The following is an 18,313-nucleotide window of genomic DNA, read 5'->3' on the forward strand; positions in this document are numbered from 1 at the left end:
GTGGTGGCTTTTTCTTTTAAATCTGCTTATTTATTTGTACTAATTTATTTTTTGACGGATGCATTTCGGATCATAAGGTTATGGTATGGAAGACAACACTCACTACGTTGCCATGTATTTTCTTAGTTCGATATTTCCACGTCTTATTAATTTAATCAATTTTCAGCGTAATCTAGCATTTTCTATTATGCTTCTATGGTCATAACAAGTACGGATAATACGCTTGCACAAGCAAGGGAGCCAATATGAAATCGGTCCCCTAGGATTTTGTAACATTTCCTACCATAACTTAGTCTTATCCATAACGTAGTTATACACCCTTGGTCCATGACATTTAAATCTTTGCACAAATCACTTTGCATATGTAAAACAGAGAAACCCTTCCCATTGTAAGCTAACCTAAACCATATAAATTTAGAATTTAATGTTTGGTACAAATTATTTCACACAAGCCTGTCAGAGAATCCTCTCCCTATATAACTTAACGTAAGCTTTTATGCATATCACTTTACAGACGTCAATCAGGAAAACCTTTCTCATCATAACCTAACCTAAAACTGTGGTGCAAATTTTAACTAACCCAGCCTATCCAACATCATTTATACATAAGTAGAACATTATTGTAAAGCATTATTTAGTACAATAATTAGTCTTTTTAATCTGGGATTCATACACGAGACCTATAGCTCTAAATGCAAGGTGTTAACCGCTGCGTCACTGAGCTAAAGTGAAGGAGTTAGATCAATACTGCCTTTCTCAAAATTTTTGAACGGGCGACCTTCACCATTGTGTTCTTTTACTCATAAGTGTTCTAATGAGGGGCAAGTCATCTTGGCGAACGCTGTGCTGTCTCAAATAATAAAGTCCTGCCACATTGATACCATGTCGAAGTTATGAGGTCAAATTTCCATTCAGGTCAGCGTACCAAGTTTCTCCGCGTAAAACCCTTTCTAATCCTGTAACTTTTATTTTTAGACCTAGAAATAAATTGGCACAGGATACACGACGCAAAACATTTCATATTAAAAAATAATGATCAGGACAACGTATAGACGTACGGACACTAAAAATGAATTGTAACTTACTGATCGTTTTCCGAATTGAAATAACGATCTAAAAGAATAAATCATTTTTAATGTTCGGTTATTAATGAAATAAATCTACTTTTCGACTTTCTAATGTGTTTAGTTTCCATTAAAACATTTAAAATAATCTGAAAGTAATCGTAGAAAAAAATATTCGTCTTTAGTATTCTTATTGTATTGTAGAGGTAAATTGTATCTAAAATATTGACACTTATTACAACGTTACTTTTTTACTTAATAACGCTATGGTTTTGAAAACCTACTTGAAAAAAATATCAAAAAGTGCATTTTCGGAATGTTTCTAATTGTAAATTGTACACTAAATTTTCTATGAGAAATTTTAGTCGAGGAAATAAAACATTGGACCTGCGAATTTTGTGCAGTAAGTCGGATCGAGATGCGGTTTTCTACAAGCTTTGTGAATATATGAAATCCTATGACATTGTTAGTTACATAATAGTGGATTAATATACAATATTAATTTGAAATCGTTTTTTCGACTTTTTATTTACCCACTACAAACTACCTCAAATTAATGAGAGAAAAATTGTTGCTGTTGTTACATCCCCACCGAGAATCGAACCCGAGACGTTTGGCTTTACACACCAATGTTCTGACTACTAAACACTCATTATTTGAGGTAGTTTGTAGTGGGTAAATAATGAAATCAAAAAAATGATTTCAAATTAATATTGCATATTAATCCACTATTAAGTAACTAACAATGTCATAGGATTTCATATTATCAATTTTGTTGCAACTATAAATACCCAAGACAGCACCTTATATTCCGGCTTTTGCTGATAATGGGGGTGATATTCTAACATTAAAGCAAAATGTTAAAAAAAGACCAACTAAACCAGAACAATTTTATACTGTTCACAATTTTATCCCAAACAAGTACCTACACTGCAATGTGGTATTACAGAAAAATGACGAAGAAAAGTTAGAAATGAAATGGTAATAAAACTATGACAATAGGGGGGAGGGTGCCATGGTGATTCATAAGGAAAGAGGAAGTTAAGACAGTAGAACACTTTCTGAGGCATGAACAGATAGTTATAAGTAAGTTTAAGTAAAAACAGGGGTAAAGGAAAACAAAAGTACATTGTTAAACATTATTGAATCCTGCAACAAGTAGCAATTTTCTACGCTGCATTGTCTGCACTTATTTAGTAATAAATGATCAAAATTGTCTCCCTTTTTCTGTTGTGAAGAAATCGTACAAATCTGCACACAGTTTTATATAGGTATATACGTACCTATATACAAAAGTATAGTTAATGGCGATGTCAAACTGATGTTGAGTAAAACATGCTAATAGCGCTAATTAACCTTTAGATTTTATTTACGTCTCTTTTTATTTTTGTTGTATTTCGATTTTACACCGAAATCTGAAATCTATAATTGCTTGTAAGAAAAAATTCCACAATTTAAATTTTAAAAAATATGCATGTAAATGTATTGTGGAAATGAACAAGAAACAGAATAAAAAAANGTCGAGGCTTTCTCAGTTCTATTCCACATGTAATATTTTATTATTTATTAATTTTTTGTTTCGCTTTATCTAATAGAATTTGGGTATTTTTGACAATATTTTTTTTGTAGATGAACTATTAATAACGTATAATAGAATTTTCATAACCAGAATAAATAAAAATCGTAGCCTTTAATCGTTAATTTGTTTACGTAGGTATTATACATGTGTATACAGGGCGTTTCACGGTGATCACCCATAAGAATATTTCGTAAACTGATTCAATTTAAATTTTAAAAATTTGTACAATAGGGTTATTTAGTATGCTCTCCTCAATTACAATAACGGCGTCTATGTAGCACATCCGATTATATGGAAAGTTGGCATTAACTTCGTTATATTAAATAGAATACCCTGTATATTAAGACGGTTTTATATTACTTATGATTTTAGGGAGACTCTCATAAGGGATTTCTACTTCTAAAATTTAGTTTTAAGAATTATTCAAAGAAGTAACACAGAGCGGTAGATAGCAACAATATTTTCGGGATAGATAAGTGTATCCTCAAGTTTCCCGTCCATACTATCAAGGTGGGTTAATTACATACAAGGTGTTACATATTTGCGGATTTGGTTAACTTCAAACAATCGTAAGTTAATTTTTTCAAATGGTACACCCTGTATGTATTTTCAAAACCTTATGTAGAATTTTATTCTGTTTCGAATGGTACTATGGTTCCCTATACCTATCTTCTCTAACTTTCAAATTATTTAATGTTCTTAGCAGAACTTCAAAATAAATAGTACAAGTTAATTGTTTTCACTCAAACACCTATACTGGCAATTTAGTAATTAAATATTTTGATTCTCAGTGTTAATTATTAAATATTATTGTTGTTACGATGAAAAATAAAAAAATGCATTCAAATTGAGAAGAATTTTAAGAAATGAATTGCAATGCAGTAGACTATAGATAACAATAGTAAAAACAGCAAATAAGTAAAATAAATAAATAATACCAGCTGATAATAATTAAAAGTGTTAGTTTAATCGTTCGATATGCCCTCCATTTAGCATTAATCAGTTGTCTACCCTTCCGGTAAACCCATGTGTAACAGCTTGAACCATTGAACTAATGCATTTAAGATTATATGCTGATATCGTTAATTATTTAATTTTATTTATTGTTTAGTTGCTATCTGTAATCTACTGTATTGGAATTGATTTAAAATTCTCAATTCTAATACAACATTCAGATGTAACGCAAGTTAAAAAACTGAGAACAATGTTTATTTAAATCATTGAATCATTTTGAACGTCAGTTATTCTATCAACAATTTCATCTTCGGTTTGAGTTTCACAGACTATAAATGTAATTGTCGTGCGCTTGCACGAATGAGCGAGAATATAAATGCTATACGGTTAGCTCATGCAAACCATGGGCGCCGCTATATTGGCCGTGGCTGCTCTGCCAAGCGCTTTTCAGTTTTACCCCTACTCCGCGGTCGACTTATTAAAATACATACAAGGTGTTTCATTTGAAATTGGCTTTACGATTATTTAAAATATTTAAATGTCTAATATCCTGTATGTCATTAACCCACTTTGAAAGTATGGACGGGAAGCTTTAGGGTATACCTATCTCTCCTGGGAATATTTTTGCTCCAGCATTCTTACTGTAAAATGGGCATGCCTTGCTACCTATTGCTCTGCTACTTTTTTTAGAAAAAAATTAATAATATACGATAAACGCCATCTATATCATTTAAATATATGGATATCTACTTGCTGAAACGAATCCCGGCGTAGCTAACCTCAGCGTGATAGGCACGTTACCATAATCGAATAAAATAATTCGAAGTGGTCTGTATTCTGTCGAAACTGCCAGACGCGGATCGTGATTTTGATCTTTTTGGATCTCATCAGCGCGTCGCAGACAGCTTCGACAGAGCACAGACCAATTTGTACCTGCTGTCTTCCATATATTTAAATGGACCTTGTTGGAGCATACGTAATCCTAAAATGTAGCATTATACTACAGATGGCGTTTACCGCGCCATTTGTGGCATATTATAAGACGGCAGGTAAAAATTGGTCTGTGTTTTGTCGAAGCTGTCTGTGAGATCTATAAAGGTTGAAATCGCGATCCGCGACTTTACTCAAAAAAATTGATATCTCGAAAACGGTAAATTTTAGGTGTAGGAAAGTCTTATGAAAATCTACATAGAATAATAAGTAGAGTTCAAAGTCGCCATAATATACAGGGTGTTCTGTTTAAAATAAAGTTGATGTTAACTTCCAATATAACCGGAAGTAATACATAGATGCTGTTATTTTAATTGAAGAGAGCGTACCCAATAACGCTATTGTACAAGTTTTCAAAATTTAAATCGGAGTATTTCCCAAGATATTGCAATGGGTACTCACCGTGAGACGCCCTCTATATACATGCATACATATGTGTATACTATATAAAATTAGTTTTAGAGGTAGTTTTATAGAAAGATTAGCATTAGGACTGTGTCATGCGTAGCATTTAGCTTTTTCAAAGCATAAATAATGTTTAACAAAACGATTAAAAGCAAAACGAAATATTTCGAAAGCACAAAGACGTTTCAAACAGTTCTTTCCTTAATTTATTTATTTCCTGAATATCTGGCACACTTTCTTAAAAAGACCGGATCGAACACGAACTAATGCGCAAATTTCATTTTCACGCGTATCCAGGGGTGTTTCGGAAAAGATCGCTCAAAGGTAACTAACTTATATTTTGAACTGCCCCCGTCCCCTCTTAGAATGCGTTTCTGTATCTGTTTTCATCACTAGTTCGATGAAATGATTATAGGCTGTAACAACACGTTTTGCATGTGTTTTTCAACTAATTTGAAAAAAAAGGTCATGAAAAATAATTGAATTTTACAATCAGTGCAAATTGTGTATGCATATCCATATAGTTGGCAGTTGAAAGACACCATGCAAAATTATTATATTTATTATGATTTAACGATTATTGTTTTAGTTTTGCCTTTAGTGGTTTAATTTACCTTAATTTAAATAATTCACCAAACACAAATTGCAATCACTTAGACATGCTGCATTTCGTATACTTAATAATTAATTACAAAATATATTGATCTAAATCGATCCTCGGATCAGTCGTTGATTCATAATTTATCAAGATGGTTTTTGAACGTGCGACGTTCATGAAAGTTAGTTGCCACGCGACTGGTCTTTTCTGAAACCATAAAGAAAAGAACAAAAAAAAAACTAATATGCTTGGCTTATGCTTCAAACCACTGCATTTTGCTTTACTGCTAATGCTCTTTGATAAGAAAGACAATAAACCTGCTACTATTATTTATTTTTTTCCAAATTGCATGCTGTCATACATAATCGAATAGTTACCTAAACATAGACGCAGACCCGATGCGGTTGGTTCAAACAAAACCTTAATTCTTATTTACATGTAATAGTACGATATATAAAAAAACTCCCATAAAGTATCATCAAATTATTGAGGAAAAAAGACCTACGAGCTCCCTATCACTACGAGATCTAAATGATTGTTCTACTGTTCACTCGAACGAGATTAGTATACGCATGATCGTTTTCATTAAAAAAAAAATTTGTGTGTTTCATTCCCATCAGTCAGTAATGCTGGTGGGCGAACAATCCCTCTGGACTACGCCGGAAGGTAAGGCGGAATGGCTTACTGGTGGTTCGGGTGAGAAAGATGAGACGGACGACATGAAGACATAAGAGAATGAAAGATTATCTGTGGAATATTACTGTCCCAGTATTTGCCTAAGTGATCTATGGAAACCACAAAAAAACTTGGACCAAGGCAGACGGACCCGGAATCGAACCGACGTCCTCCCGAATGCTAAGCAATGGTCTAAACCTTAGGTCATGTCAACTCAATTATGCTACATCAAGTCCAAGCAAGTAAATCGACTATTCGTATACGAATCTCGTTCGAATAAACAATAGAATAGTTCTCCAGATCGAGGCGACCATGGCAGATTTAAGGCAATCAACTTTTTGATTTGATTGATACCCATCATTTAATATTGGTCATGACGCTTAATAACAGATCGCTTGCGTGTCATGCTAGTACAAGAGTCTAGCAGTCATACCGAAGGAATCATTATTTTTAACGATTATAAAGCACCTCTGCCGTCATCATCATCATAAGGTCGTCAGTCCTAACTTCGGTTGGACACCCACCTCCACTCATTCCTATCCTGAGCTAATCTTCGCATTCCCGTAAAATTAGAACATCCCACATCCTTAACTATTTGTGAACAGAATCTAATCTAGGTCTATCTCTACTTCTTTTAACCCCTACTTCTAATTCTAATATGTCTCTGACTAGCCCTTGATGCCTAAGAAGGGGTCCTATTAATCTATCTTGCCTTTTTCTTGTTAACATCCATAGAGTGCTCTGTTCTCCTATTCTTTCTCATACCTCTTAATTTCTAACCTTCCCTATCCACGATATCCTCATCATTCGCCTATAACACCACATTTCGAACGCTTCTAACCTTTTCTTTTCCGCCGCGTCCACCGTTTATATTTCACACCCGTAACACGCTGCGCTCCAAACATACACCTTTAACAATCTTTTTCGAATTTCTAAATTAATCGTTCGTCAGCATAGAAGTGACTTCTTTTCATTGAAGGCGACTCGACCCTGCGCTATCATCAGCTTTATATCCATACTACCGCTGCCAAAGAAAAAAATCAATTTCTACGTTCACGTATTAATATTTGCTATTATTCCAAAAAAGGATAACCTAAACTAACCTTTAAGAGGTGTATTACATTAAACAAAATGGTAATAGCCTCAATAAAAAAACAAGCAGAAAAAAAACGTAGCATTGACCAGGAACAGTAACCACACCTTCCGGTATGGGATCCATAGCTCTCAATTATTACCGCTTATTCTATATTTTTTCAGAAGTGTAAAATCATACTTCCATGTGTAGCCGTTTGTCAACACCTTGGCGATTCCGTAGGTCTGAAAGCTAGACTCTTATAGCACTGGTGGGCGTTAGTAGTATCTCTAAAAAACAGGCCGCTTCGCGTAATAAATTATAAATTTTATTTATTATAATGCTACCTGGTCACGGATCTATAGTATTTCCAAAAACGACTACTCATTATCTTCGGCACTCATTAAGAAAAGCTGTCACACAACTACCTAAATAAATAATAAATAGATATATTACAAATATAATACGGTAAAATAAAATATTTGTGAATAGCTCACGCATGTCATCCGGTTTATCTGCTCCATTTAGCATTGGGATGAACTCAAAGACAATATTAGAAAAGTGGTGAATCAAAATCACAGAGTAGAAGTGTACTATAGTAATGGGCATTAAGTTATTATCCCCATGTAGGAAAGTACCTACGATTGGGTTAGATGTGGTCCAAAGTTGGCTTGCCAGTAATGACCTCTCGGACACAGTTGAATTACAACTCTGGCCCAGCTATGGTTGAACTAGCTATCAACGAGGTCAACCTTGGACCAATGATGAATCCCAAAGATATGCCAGAGTTGGCTTAGTGACAACCAACCTTCTGCCAAAGTTAAAATAAATGGTGACCCATGGAATACAATTTATAAATAAACTATAAATAAACAATTATTTTAAATAACCAAAACTTATTTAACGTTTAAATTAACAAAATAATTGTTTGATATGAATTATAAGAAGACGAATACAACTAATTCCATAAATATTTATAATAATTCATCTTTATTTCTATGCGAACTCTGCCACGATCTGGAGCTCCAGAAAGATTAACAGATAGAATTAATATTCATTATTATTAAAAACAATTTTTGTTAATAATTTTTCAATCCAGGTTTAATAATCTTTATTATTAAAAAAATAATAATATAATACAGATTGTTAAAATAATTTCTCCTTTTCCTTCAAAATCAACTACTTGAACAGCACTATTACTTAATGTCTCTTTAATTAATAAAAAATATAATATTGATTACGATAGTTATTTAATCATTCTAAATATCGTTTTATTTGAATTTAAGTATAGAAAATAAGTCAATGCCAAAACTGACCGAAGATTAATCAGCCGAAGGTAATATAGCCAACTTTGGTCCAGATCTAGGACAGAGAAAACTACCCATTCTTGACAGGTTAATTGTATGGTAACTTGGTCTAACATCGGACGAACTCCGTTCAGTCATAGTTAGGCAACCCAATGTTGGGCCAAAGTTCATCCAAACGTCAACTCCGGCAGTTCCTACATGGGTGGTATAATATGTAAACTGTGTACTGACCCTTAACGGTAAAGGGCATTAAGTTGTTGGTCGGTATTTTAATGACCCATTCGAAGTTGTTAATTGAAAAACATATGGCCAAATATCATCTTCTTCATGTTAGTGACCCACTTCATGCAATATTAATACACTTTCGCAAATTTTTCGTATGCGAACGATATGGAACTCGATTACTTTTAACTTTCAAAAAAAAAAACTCGTGAAATCTTACCTCTTAATGAGCACTTCCTTCCATTTTCCATTCCTGAAATCAAAGTTTACACGCTTACATATATTGTTAATACCAAATAAATATCGTAATATGGAAAAGAACGTGAAATTTAAATAGTAAATGCAATTGAAATGTATTTCGTTTGAGCCAACACTACTTGCATTCTTATGAAAACATTGAAATCTTTGAAAATCATGAATTGCACAAACTTTTTTCCTTTGTTTATAAAAGGTGGAACTACCAGAGCCCAGTGGGAAGATGTTACCGGTTCTACTCCCCTCACGTTTGTTAACGACTGCGTTTCATTTACGACAACTGTATCGGCACGATTTTGGCTTATGGATTGTAGGAACATAGGAGATGCTACTAAAATGGCTACAGAATTATATAGGTAAAATAGAATATTTTTTTATTAAAAAAAGCACCACACCTATTTGCTACGGATTTTATAAATTACAGAGAAGCAATACATGTTCCGTTTATGGCAAAATTCGTAGTGTTTGCCAAACGTGTCGATCCATTAGAAGCAAGACTGAGGGTGTTCTGTATGACCGACGATAAAGAAGATAAAACATTAGAGCAACAAGAACACTTTACAGAAGTTGCGAAAAGTCGCGACGTTGAGGTACGATTTTCATTCAATTATGTAGATAGAAACATCCCGAATAGAATTTATTTAGGGAATTCCCTAACTCCAATTGGGTCCATTTTGGAGATTGTTGGATTTGCCCAAATTGGGCATTTCCCACCTATGTCCAATGAATTTTGATTTACGTATTTTAGAGCAATCCCAAACTTTGACCAAATTGGGCAATTCCCACCTATGCCCAATGAATTTTGATCTGCGTATTTTAGAGCAATCTCAAACTTTGACCAAATTGGGCATTTCCCACCTATGCCCAATGAATTTTGATCTGCGTATTTTAGGGCAATCCCAAACTTTGCCCAAACTGCAGTTCCCAACTACAATCTTATTGAATAATAATTAATAATTATTTAATTTATAGTAGAAAGAGGAGACTGTGGTAAATATTAATTAAAAATTAAAAGCAATACTCACCCCTAATTACCACAAAAAAACTTTATTTGCGCAGACACGTGTTTCGCCCACTTCATACGTGGGCTATATCAGAGTCTCGCAGGACCCAATTGAGATTTCCCTAACTATATATCTTAGACTCATTTTATTGTAACCCAAGAAGACATTTTGAAGAGCACGTGGGGTAGTGTGCGTTCGTGACCAATATATCGATACATCGATATTTTCAACAATTTATTTTTGTACTATGCTAAAAAATTCATCGCAAAAAAGACGTCGTGAACTTACACGTTTACGTGTCAGAAGATTTCGTGAAAAAAATCAGGAGTTATCTTTAATACATGAAGAAGAAAATTTGAGGTTAGACAATATTCAAAGTCATAAAAATGTTGTTTGTGAGAATGGTAATAGTGATACAATGTTCAATAATTCAATTCCAGATACATTTTATTAAACAATTGAAGTGATATAAAATACCACAAATGGCGCGGTAAACGTCATCTGTAGTACGATGCTACATTTTAGGATTACGTATGCNTATATATTAAATTTTCAATACATTTAAAAATAAAAATTCATTTTCTCTAAATTTTCCAATTAGGGCTTTCCGTACCTGGTCCCAGAAAGGGGAAAGCGTTACATTTCCAATAGGGAACCGGTTGGATATGCCATTTGGGACCCCATTTGAATTTGGGAAAACCTAATCGGGACCCAACCGGTTCCCAAAAATAAATTCTACTCGGGATAAGGCGTATATCAAAGTAAAACCCATAAATTGCTACTTTCAATTCTGCCCAAGCATTTCTGAAATTAGTACTAGCTTCAAAAGCCCCAGCGGCTGACTAAACATTTAAGCAAAATGTAATGCAGAGAGCATTTACATTGCGAATTACAAACTGGAACGGCGAATGATGTTTTAACGATTAGACGGAATTGAAAGTAGCGAATTGTTATTTCTAATAGCTGAGACATCTATATTGAATAATGCAACACTTACAGGTTCTGGAAGGAAAACCTCAATTTGTAGAGTTTTCTGGTAACCTTGTTCCTATAACAAAAAGCGGAGAGCAGCTCCAATTTTCATTTAGAGCGTTTAGAGAAAATCGGTTACCATTTTCAGTTCGAGTTAAAGACCAACATGCAGAAGCTATAGGTCGATGTTTGTTTATGAGAGAGCCAAAGGTGGCTAAGGGAGATCCTCCACAGCAACCCATTTGCATATTGAACATTGTTCTTCCCGATGACATTGTAGCAGATACAATATCACTCACAGATACCGAATCATACAAAAAGTCTGGCTTCCTACAAGACGAATTCGAATACTACATGCCCGATCCAAGGATATCAGATATGAGCAACCTTCTTGGTGAAGACTGGGTCCCACTAGCTGCTAAATTAGGTCTAACCACTTCCGAAATAAACGTTATCAAATCAGAATATCCGGACAGTGTTGCTAAACAAGCCCAATCCATGCTCAGAATGTGGAGGGCCCAAACGGGACACAGAGGACACAGTAATATTCTCGAAAGTGCGCTGAAAGCGATAGGAAGAGAGGACATCATACAACATTGTTTGAGGTTACAACAATCGAATATACCGAGGAAGGAGGATCAAATTACCGACAACATTTATTACGAAAAAGAAAACATTATGAAAGGAATAGAAAACGAAATAATAAGGACCAAAGTTGTTAAAGAAGGTAAGTTTTTTTAATAAACAATAAACCAAAAGTTCTGCTAGTGGTGAAACATTGATGTGTATGCGTATTATATCACTATATATTTGTCATAATTTTTTGAATCAGTTTATTAGAAGCGTTCTTTAAAAACTATTTCGGGATAGTTTGTTTGCTTTTTTACTATGTCACGCGCATGCGCGTTTTACAAAAATGAGTTGTGTGCGACAAAATCGCATGCGCCTAACGGATACTGGATACTGTAACGGGTTTTGTAATACCAAAACTGATGCCCAGCGAACCTTGCGTTTTTGTTCTTTACTATTCATGATGCTTTTCAAACCCATTCTCTTCGGGTCAGGTTTACTTATTTTAATATTCTTTAGTCTTTTTGACTAAGATACATATAAAATGCTTGCACATTAATAAATTTAACGAATTATTATAATATGCATGAATTGTTATAGTCGGTTGCATTTATATAAATTTTTAACTTTTTTATCAACCAACCTATTGTGCATGGTGTCTTCCTTTGAACCTTCAGATATTTGTGTTATATTTATTCTTGGTCCCACAAATAGTATAAATTAGTGAAGAGGCGCCAATAATTCGGCAGTTGACAGTAGGTAATTAGCTTGTAATTCGACTCTCTTTATGTGTAGAGGATTACAAAAAAGATGAAAATTATGAAACGAAATATTCTGCAGAAGAGAAAGTCATCGAAGAATCGGACGACGAAGAGACATTCAAAAAATCGGTGATCGAAAGGAGACACGTTATCGAAAGAAAGATGTCCTCGGATCGTACCGTACCATCGAGCCAACGAATAGAAATAGTACAAGAAATCAGTTCGATAAAAAGTTTAGTGGAAGATAAAGTGGCCGAAGCTGAAGAAAAACAAAAGACAATAATCATTAAACCATACACAGCAAAATCCAAATTCGATGATTTAGAAACGAAGAAGATACACGACGACATGACCAATAAACAGATTGACTTGAAGAATCAGAGAGACGAAAAACTTCTCGAAGGAGTGTCACAAAGATTGGAAGAAGAAGAAAAGCTCAGTTCTATTTGCACTAACGATGGTATGTACACGATAATTTATTTTAACTTACTGTCAGTGGCGGCTTGTGCATGTCGACAGAATGGAGATTAACTCTGGTATGTCAATAAAGTATAATTTTTTCGTACGTATAAAATTTGACAGTCATAGTTCTTGTTTAGATCATTCCAAAAAAATTAAAAAGTTGTAATTAAATTTAAAAATAGTTAGTAAAAAACAACGGGGTACTTCTTGTAGCCCTTGCCAGAAATGGAGAGGTGAAAAATAGGGTAAGATAAAGAGTAATCTCGTTAATAAAAAATAACAGAAATGGAATGGAATTCTAAAAAAAGGATGTACACAATATTTGCATTAGGTACTTTCTAAATATTGAGTAAAAAAAATGGATAAATAATAAAAGTAGATTTTTCCAAAAAAAAACAGAAAATCACATCTCTCTTCTGTTTCTCTATTGTTTTTGTAACTTAAGTTTTAAGTAAGATAGGCAATTACATTTTTTTTTGTGTAAAATTCAATAATTTTATCAGTTGAAATATTGCAATAAATAATTAAACTAAAATTAAACTAAGAATTAAAAAAGATCTTTTGATAAATTTTGGTCATAGCCTCCTACTAATTGGACACCAAAGAAAATTTCAAATAATTCTGAGCTTGATTTTGAAAATAATTGTTTATTTTTGGAAAGCCAACAATATGCCAGATAAATATAAAAAAGAATATACAGGGTGTTCCATTTTAAAGGGAAGGTGCTAGAAAAAAGCTGACTACGCCACTGGATTTTACGAAAAAAGTTATAAGCTTACGTTTTAATTTCTTTAGTTTAAAGATACGGGAGGGTGCCTTAAAGATGATAATTTTCAGTTCCACCCTGTATCTCAAAAACCAAATGGGGTATGAAAATTCTGCTGGCGACATATTTAAATTTTCATAAAAGTAGCAAACTATTGCGAAAACCGCAAACCTCTATCTTTTAAAATAAGAGATATAGCCCGCAAAAGTACCGAAAATGGGATACTCTGTACATTTTTTTTGAGTAGAGTCGAGTGACGTTTACACTTCCTGTTTACAAATAAATAAGAGGAATCCACCTCTTTTCTCCCTATTTTCAAAGAAGCCATTATACCACCATAAAATTTGGCATTGAACAGACTGTTTTCTCCTCCATTCGTGCGTCTAAACATGTCAATAAAGTTCTCTTCTCTGATGCCGCGTCGTATCATAGGTTAACGTGAGACTGCGATGCGGGCGACGCCTTGCGTTCGATGCGATCACCGCAATGCATGTCTTGAAAAAAATTCACGTTGTTCGATCTGGAGGCAAAAATCGCGAGAATGTTACGATTATGCGTTGTCGCATCGCACGCAATATTTTAAAAATCAAATTGTTTGGTTCTGCCCGCGGTTGTTGATCTCGCTCGATGGAAACGCTTACTTCAGAAACACACGAAAGAAAAGTTTTGTGGAATAAGTATAATCTGCGATATAAGGACCAAATTTTCAAAATTAGTTGGACAATTATAAAAGGAATCACGTATTGCTTCCACCATACATACACTGAGGATATGCGTGGGTTGGAACAAATTCATTTAAAATTCAAATGTTTGTTTTTTTGTTTCTTTTGGACACGTCGAACTTTATTTTTGGCTGCAGGTTTTTTCATGATAAATTCATGCATATAGGGTGTCCCAAAAATAAGCGACTACCACCGATTTAATTTTTTCAAGTGGAAGCACCTATTTTAATTACATTTTTGAATTCTGTATCAAATACCACAATATCTTGTAGTTTTTAGTATTACACAACTGGCGTATATCAATTCGATATTGTTTTGGGGGCTGTTTTGTCGTAATTCATAGAATTTCGTAGTTTCTCTTTAAAGGTACGATAAGTGGTGATTTAAAGACAGTACAACTGTAGGGATAGACGTGCAGGGGCAAAAGATTAGTATGCTTAGAGTTGCAGATGATGTAGCAGTATTAGCATCTAGCAAGGAAGACTTAGAGATAGCTTTAAATAAAATGGAAACGGTATTGACAAAACAGTACTGTATGAAAATAAATAAAAGTAAAACAAAATTACTGGTATGCATGGGAAGAAAAAGTAAGGAAAGAGCGAATATAAAGATAGGAGACGAAAAGTTAGAAGTGGCTAATTTTAGATATCTAGGAAGGCAGATAAGTCAGGACGGAAGGAGTAGTAGGGATATAAAGCAGAAGATAGCGCAGGGTCGTGTCGCATTCAATAAAAAGAAATCACTTCTATGCTCGCGAATGGTTATTTGGAAATTCAGAAAAGGTTGTTAAAGGTGTATGTTTGGAGCTTGGCGTTGTACGGGTCCGAAACATGGACAGTAAGCGCGGCGGAAAAGAAAAGGTTACAAGCGTTCGAAATGTGGTGTTATAGGCGAATGATGAGCATAACGTGGATAGAAAAGGTTAGAAATGAAGAGGTATTAGAAAGAATATGAGAACAGAGGACTCTATGAAAGTCAAGAATAAATAGGCGAGATAGGTTGGTAGGACACCTTCTCAGACATGAAGGTCTAGTCAGAGACATATTAGAGGCAGAAGCAGGAGTTAGGAGGGGTAGAGGTAGACCTAGATTAGATTACTGTTCGTATATAGTTAAGGAAGTGGTTTATTCTAGTTTTAGGGAAATGCCAAGTTTAGCTCAGGGTAGGAAAGGCTGGAGGTACGTGTCCAACCAGTCTTTAGACTGACAACCTTATGATGATGATGAAGTGGTGATTTAGTAGGTGTTGATATCAAAATTCCATGGACAATGACATTGAACCTAGAAAACAATATCGATCCAATATTTTAGATTATCAATTTCCAAGTTTAGAATTTTTTGGGCTCTCTTCAGTTAAAGAATTAGAAGACATGTCTCTTTGTCCCCTTTTTAAGCTTCTAATGTCTTCAATGTGAGCAACTTTTATTCATCATTTTATATAATATTTGATCGGTGATACTTTTAACGGCAAAAATGTATATTGCATTTTACAAATAGAAAATACGTTGGGAATTTTTATTTTAATTAAAATACAAAATGCTTTTCTCAAAAAAGTATTTAAATGCAAGATAAAAACAGGTATTTTTTACTTTGTATTTGCATTAAATGCAAGTATTCCAAATAAATCACATCTCTGACTTTCATTCGCCAGTAACTGCGGATACAGACAATGAAATTCTCTAAAATGCAGTCTCTCTCTATAAAGTTGATGTTTACTTTTTCTTCTTATTATTATTTTTGTTTAAAATTTTTAGTTTTATCAAAACTTCATCCATTAAGAACCTGCAGTTTCTATCAAAATCATACAGACAGAAAAATTACAATAAAAAAATAATGTCAGTCTGCGTCATCTCCTCTAAGAAGCCGTCACTGATTATAAAATTGATATTGTTTCAATAAACGAATTAAATTTCAGATCCATATTCACCAAAATCATCAAAAACGCCACCCCCGAGTCCTGCTGATTTTGTTCTTAAGGAACGAGCATCTGCCATTCAAGGTAATTTAATTTTTTTTTATTTCTTATGTGAAATAGCACTGTCGTGTGACGAACAAAATCCGAATAAAAAAAAATGTAGCATGTTATTTACTTTATTGAAAATTTATGTAGGTGTGTAGTCGGACAAATTAAATTGGATTAACTTTATGTGGATTATGTTCTAAAGGAACAAGGGCACATGAAGACTTAGTAAAACTATTGTTATTTCTTGGTCTACTTTGTCTACACCGCCTATTATATAATTACACGTGATTAAACGTATTATTTAATGCGTAAACCACAAAGAATTATTTCATGCATATTTTCAAAAAATGATGATGATTCAAACTACTATAGATGAGTAATGGGATAGGTTAAAAAATATGAACTTGGATGAACGGTTCTGCAGGATCTTATAGTTTCTTACTTCATGTACTTAAATTAAATAAAGAATAGATTGGGTCATTTACATTTAAATAACTCATGACCAGAAAAAGGGGAGAGATATAAAAAAAAGGATAGCGCAGGGTTGAGTCGCTTTTAACAAAAGAAATCACTTTTCCGTTTGCGATCAGTTAATTTGAAGTTTGAAAAAGGTTATTTAGATAGAAAAGATAAAAATTAGGAGATATTCTAAACAAAAGAAGAACAGAAGGCGCTATGAAAGTCAATAAGGGATAGACGGGAGAGGTTGGTAGGACACCTTATGAGACTGGAAGCAGGAACGGCACAAATTTTGCAGGGTCAGATACATCGCACAAAGTCGGGACGTTCAGACCGTGATTGAGAAAGGATTAGAGAAAAATTGGATGTGTTGTAGGGCTAACTAAAATTTAGATACTTTTAATCGGTTTTTTTAGGTTTAGTATAATTAAAACATAAATAAACATAAACTACTTATCATAGAAAATAGAAAGAAACTCAGCCATTTAGCATCGCAAACAGAATCTAACTTTAAAAATACAACATCCAAATGCAGGAGTGTATCGCCATCTGACGAATATTTACTGCTTTGATGTATTTCAAGCTTTAGACACGACCTTACCAATGAATTGCGCTAATATGATCAAATAAGATCGAAATCGCGATCCGTGTCTGGCAGTTACGATAATTTCTTCACCTCCAAGAATGCGCGTTTCTTGAGATCAGTCTATTTAATCACACCGTTCACGTTCTATAGATATCATCACCAATCTTACAAATCTTTCTTGGACAATAAATCGGAAATAATTTTTAATGAGTTTTTGTTTATAAAGATTTCATGTTTGAGTGTCCAATGTCCACCGGTGATCGATCTGAAGACCTTATGATGATGATGATCTTCAGATTGTTATAATAAACCAAATGAATCTTTCTTGCAATAGAAATAAAAAGAATCATATCGCAGAAATATCATAAAATACTTTTTTGAATCCGTACCTCGAAACGAACAATAAAGTCGTTATAGAATATACATCTTTTTTAACTCGTTATAAGCTTATAGTTGAAATAAATGAAGTATTTATTTACTAAACTTTATTTATACAACAGTATAACAGTATGAATTACGAAATGAAAATTAAAGGCAGGATTTAAAATCTGCATTTATAATTTTGAAAAAAGGACCTTAGGCTGGAGGCCTTTATGGAACCTACGAGGTCGTTTCTTGCAACAACCAATATTTAATTTTAATGTAAAAATTCATTTAATATTTAGTATTAACTACACTATTAAAAGTCAGTGTTTCGTATAGGATTAATATTTGTTTGAGAAATATAATACGCAGAAAGAACTTCATCACAATATAGCCAGAGTTTATCTGAAAAAAGCTAAGATTTATTTTACATGTTTGCATCACCATTACAGGAAAAAAATCTTATATCGAATTTATCTCGTATATAGCTACCGCGTTTAACACTGCGAGTACTAAAGAATTTTCCCAATTGAATTTTTTGGTAATAGTTTAATTTAATAGTCAC

General features: G+C 33.6%; 1 protein-coding gene across 4 annotated transcripts in view; it reads left to right on the plus strand.

Moving 5' to 3' along the window:
• The window catches only part of LOC108735735 (ankyrin-3), a 139,445-nt gene that overhangs the window by 55,051 nt on the left and 66,081 nt on the right, over window positions 1-18,313 (plus strand). For all 4 annotated transcript variants that reach the window (XM_018467853.1, XM_025979201.1, XM_025979202.1 and 1 more), the window contains 5 exons: window positions 9,318-9,477; window positions 9,546-9,711; window positions 11,125-11,824; window positions 12,463-12,888; window positions 16,293-16,376. In XM_018467853.1, coding sequence (XP_018323355.1) covers window positions 9,318-9,477; window positions 9,546-9,711; window positions 11,125-11,824; window positions 12,463-12,888; window positions 16,293-16,376 — 1,536 coding nt within the window. The remainder of the gene's footprint in view (window positions 1-9,317; window positions 9,478-9,545; window positions 9,712-11,124; window positions 11,825-12,462; window positions 12,889-16,292; window positions 16,377-18,313) is intronic.

This window comes from Agrilus planipennis, unplaced genomic scaffold (assembly GCF_000699045.2).
Source record: "Agrilus planipennis isolate EAB-ADULT unplaced genomic scaffold, Apla_2.0 scaffold32, whole genome shotgun sequence".
NCBI lineage: Eukaryota > Metazoa > Arthropoda > Insecta > Coleoptera > Buprestidae > Agrilus > Agrilus planipennis.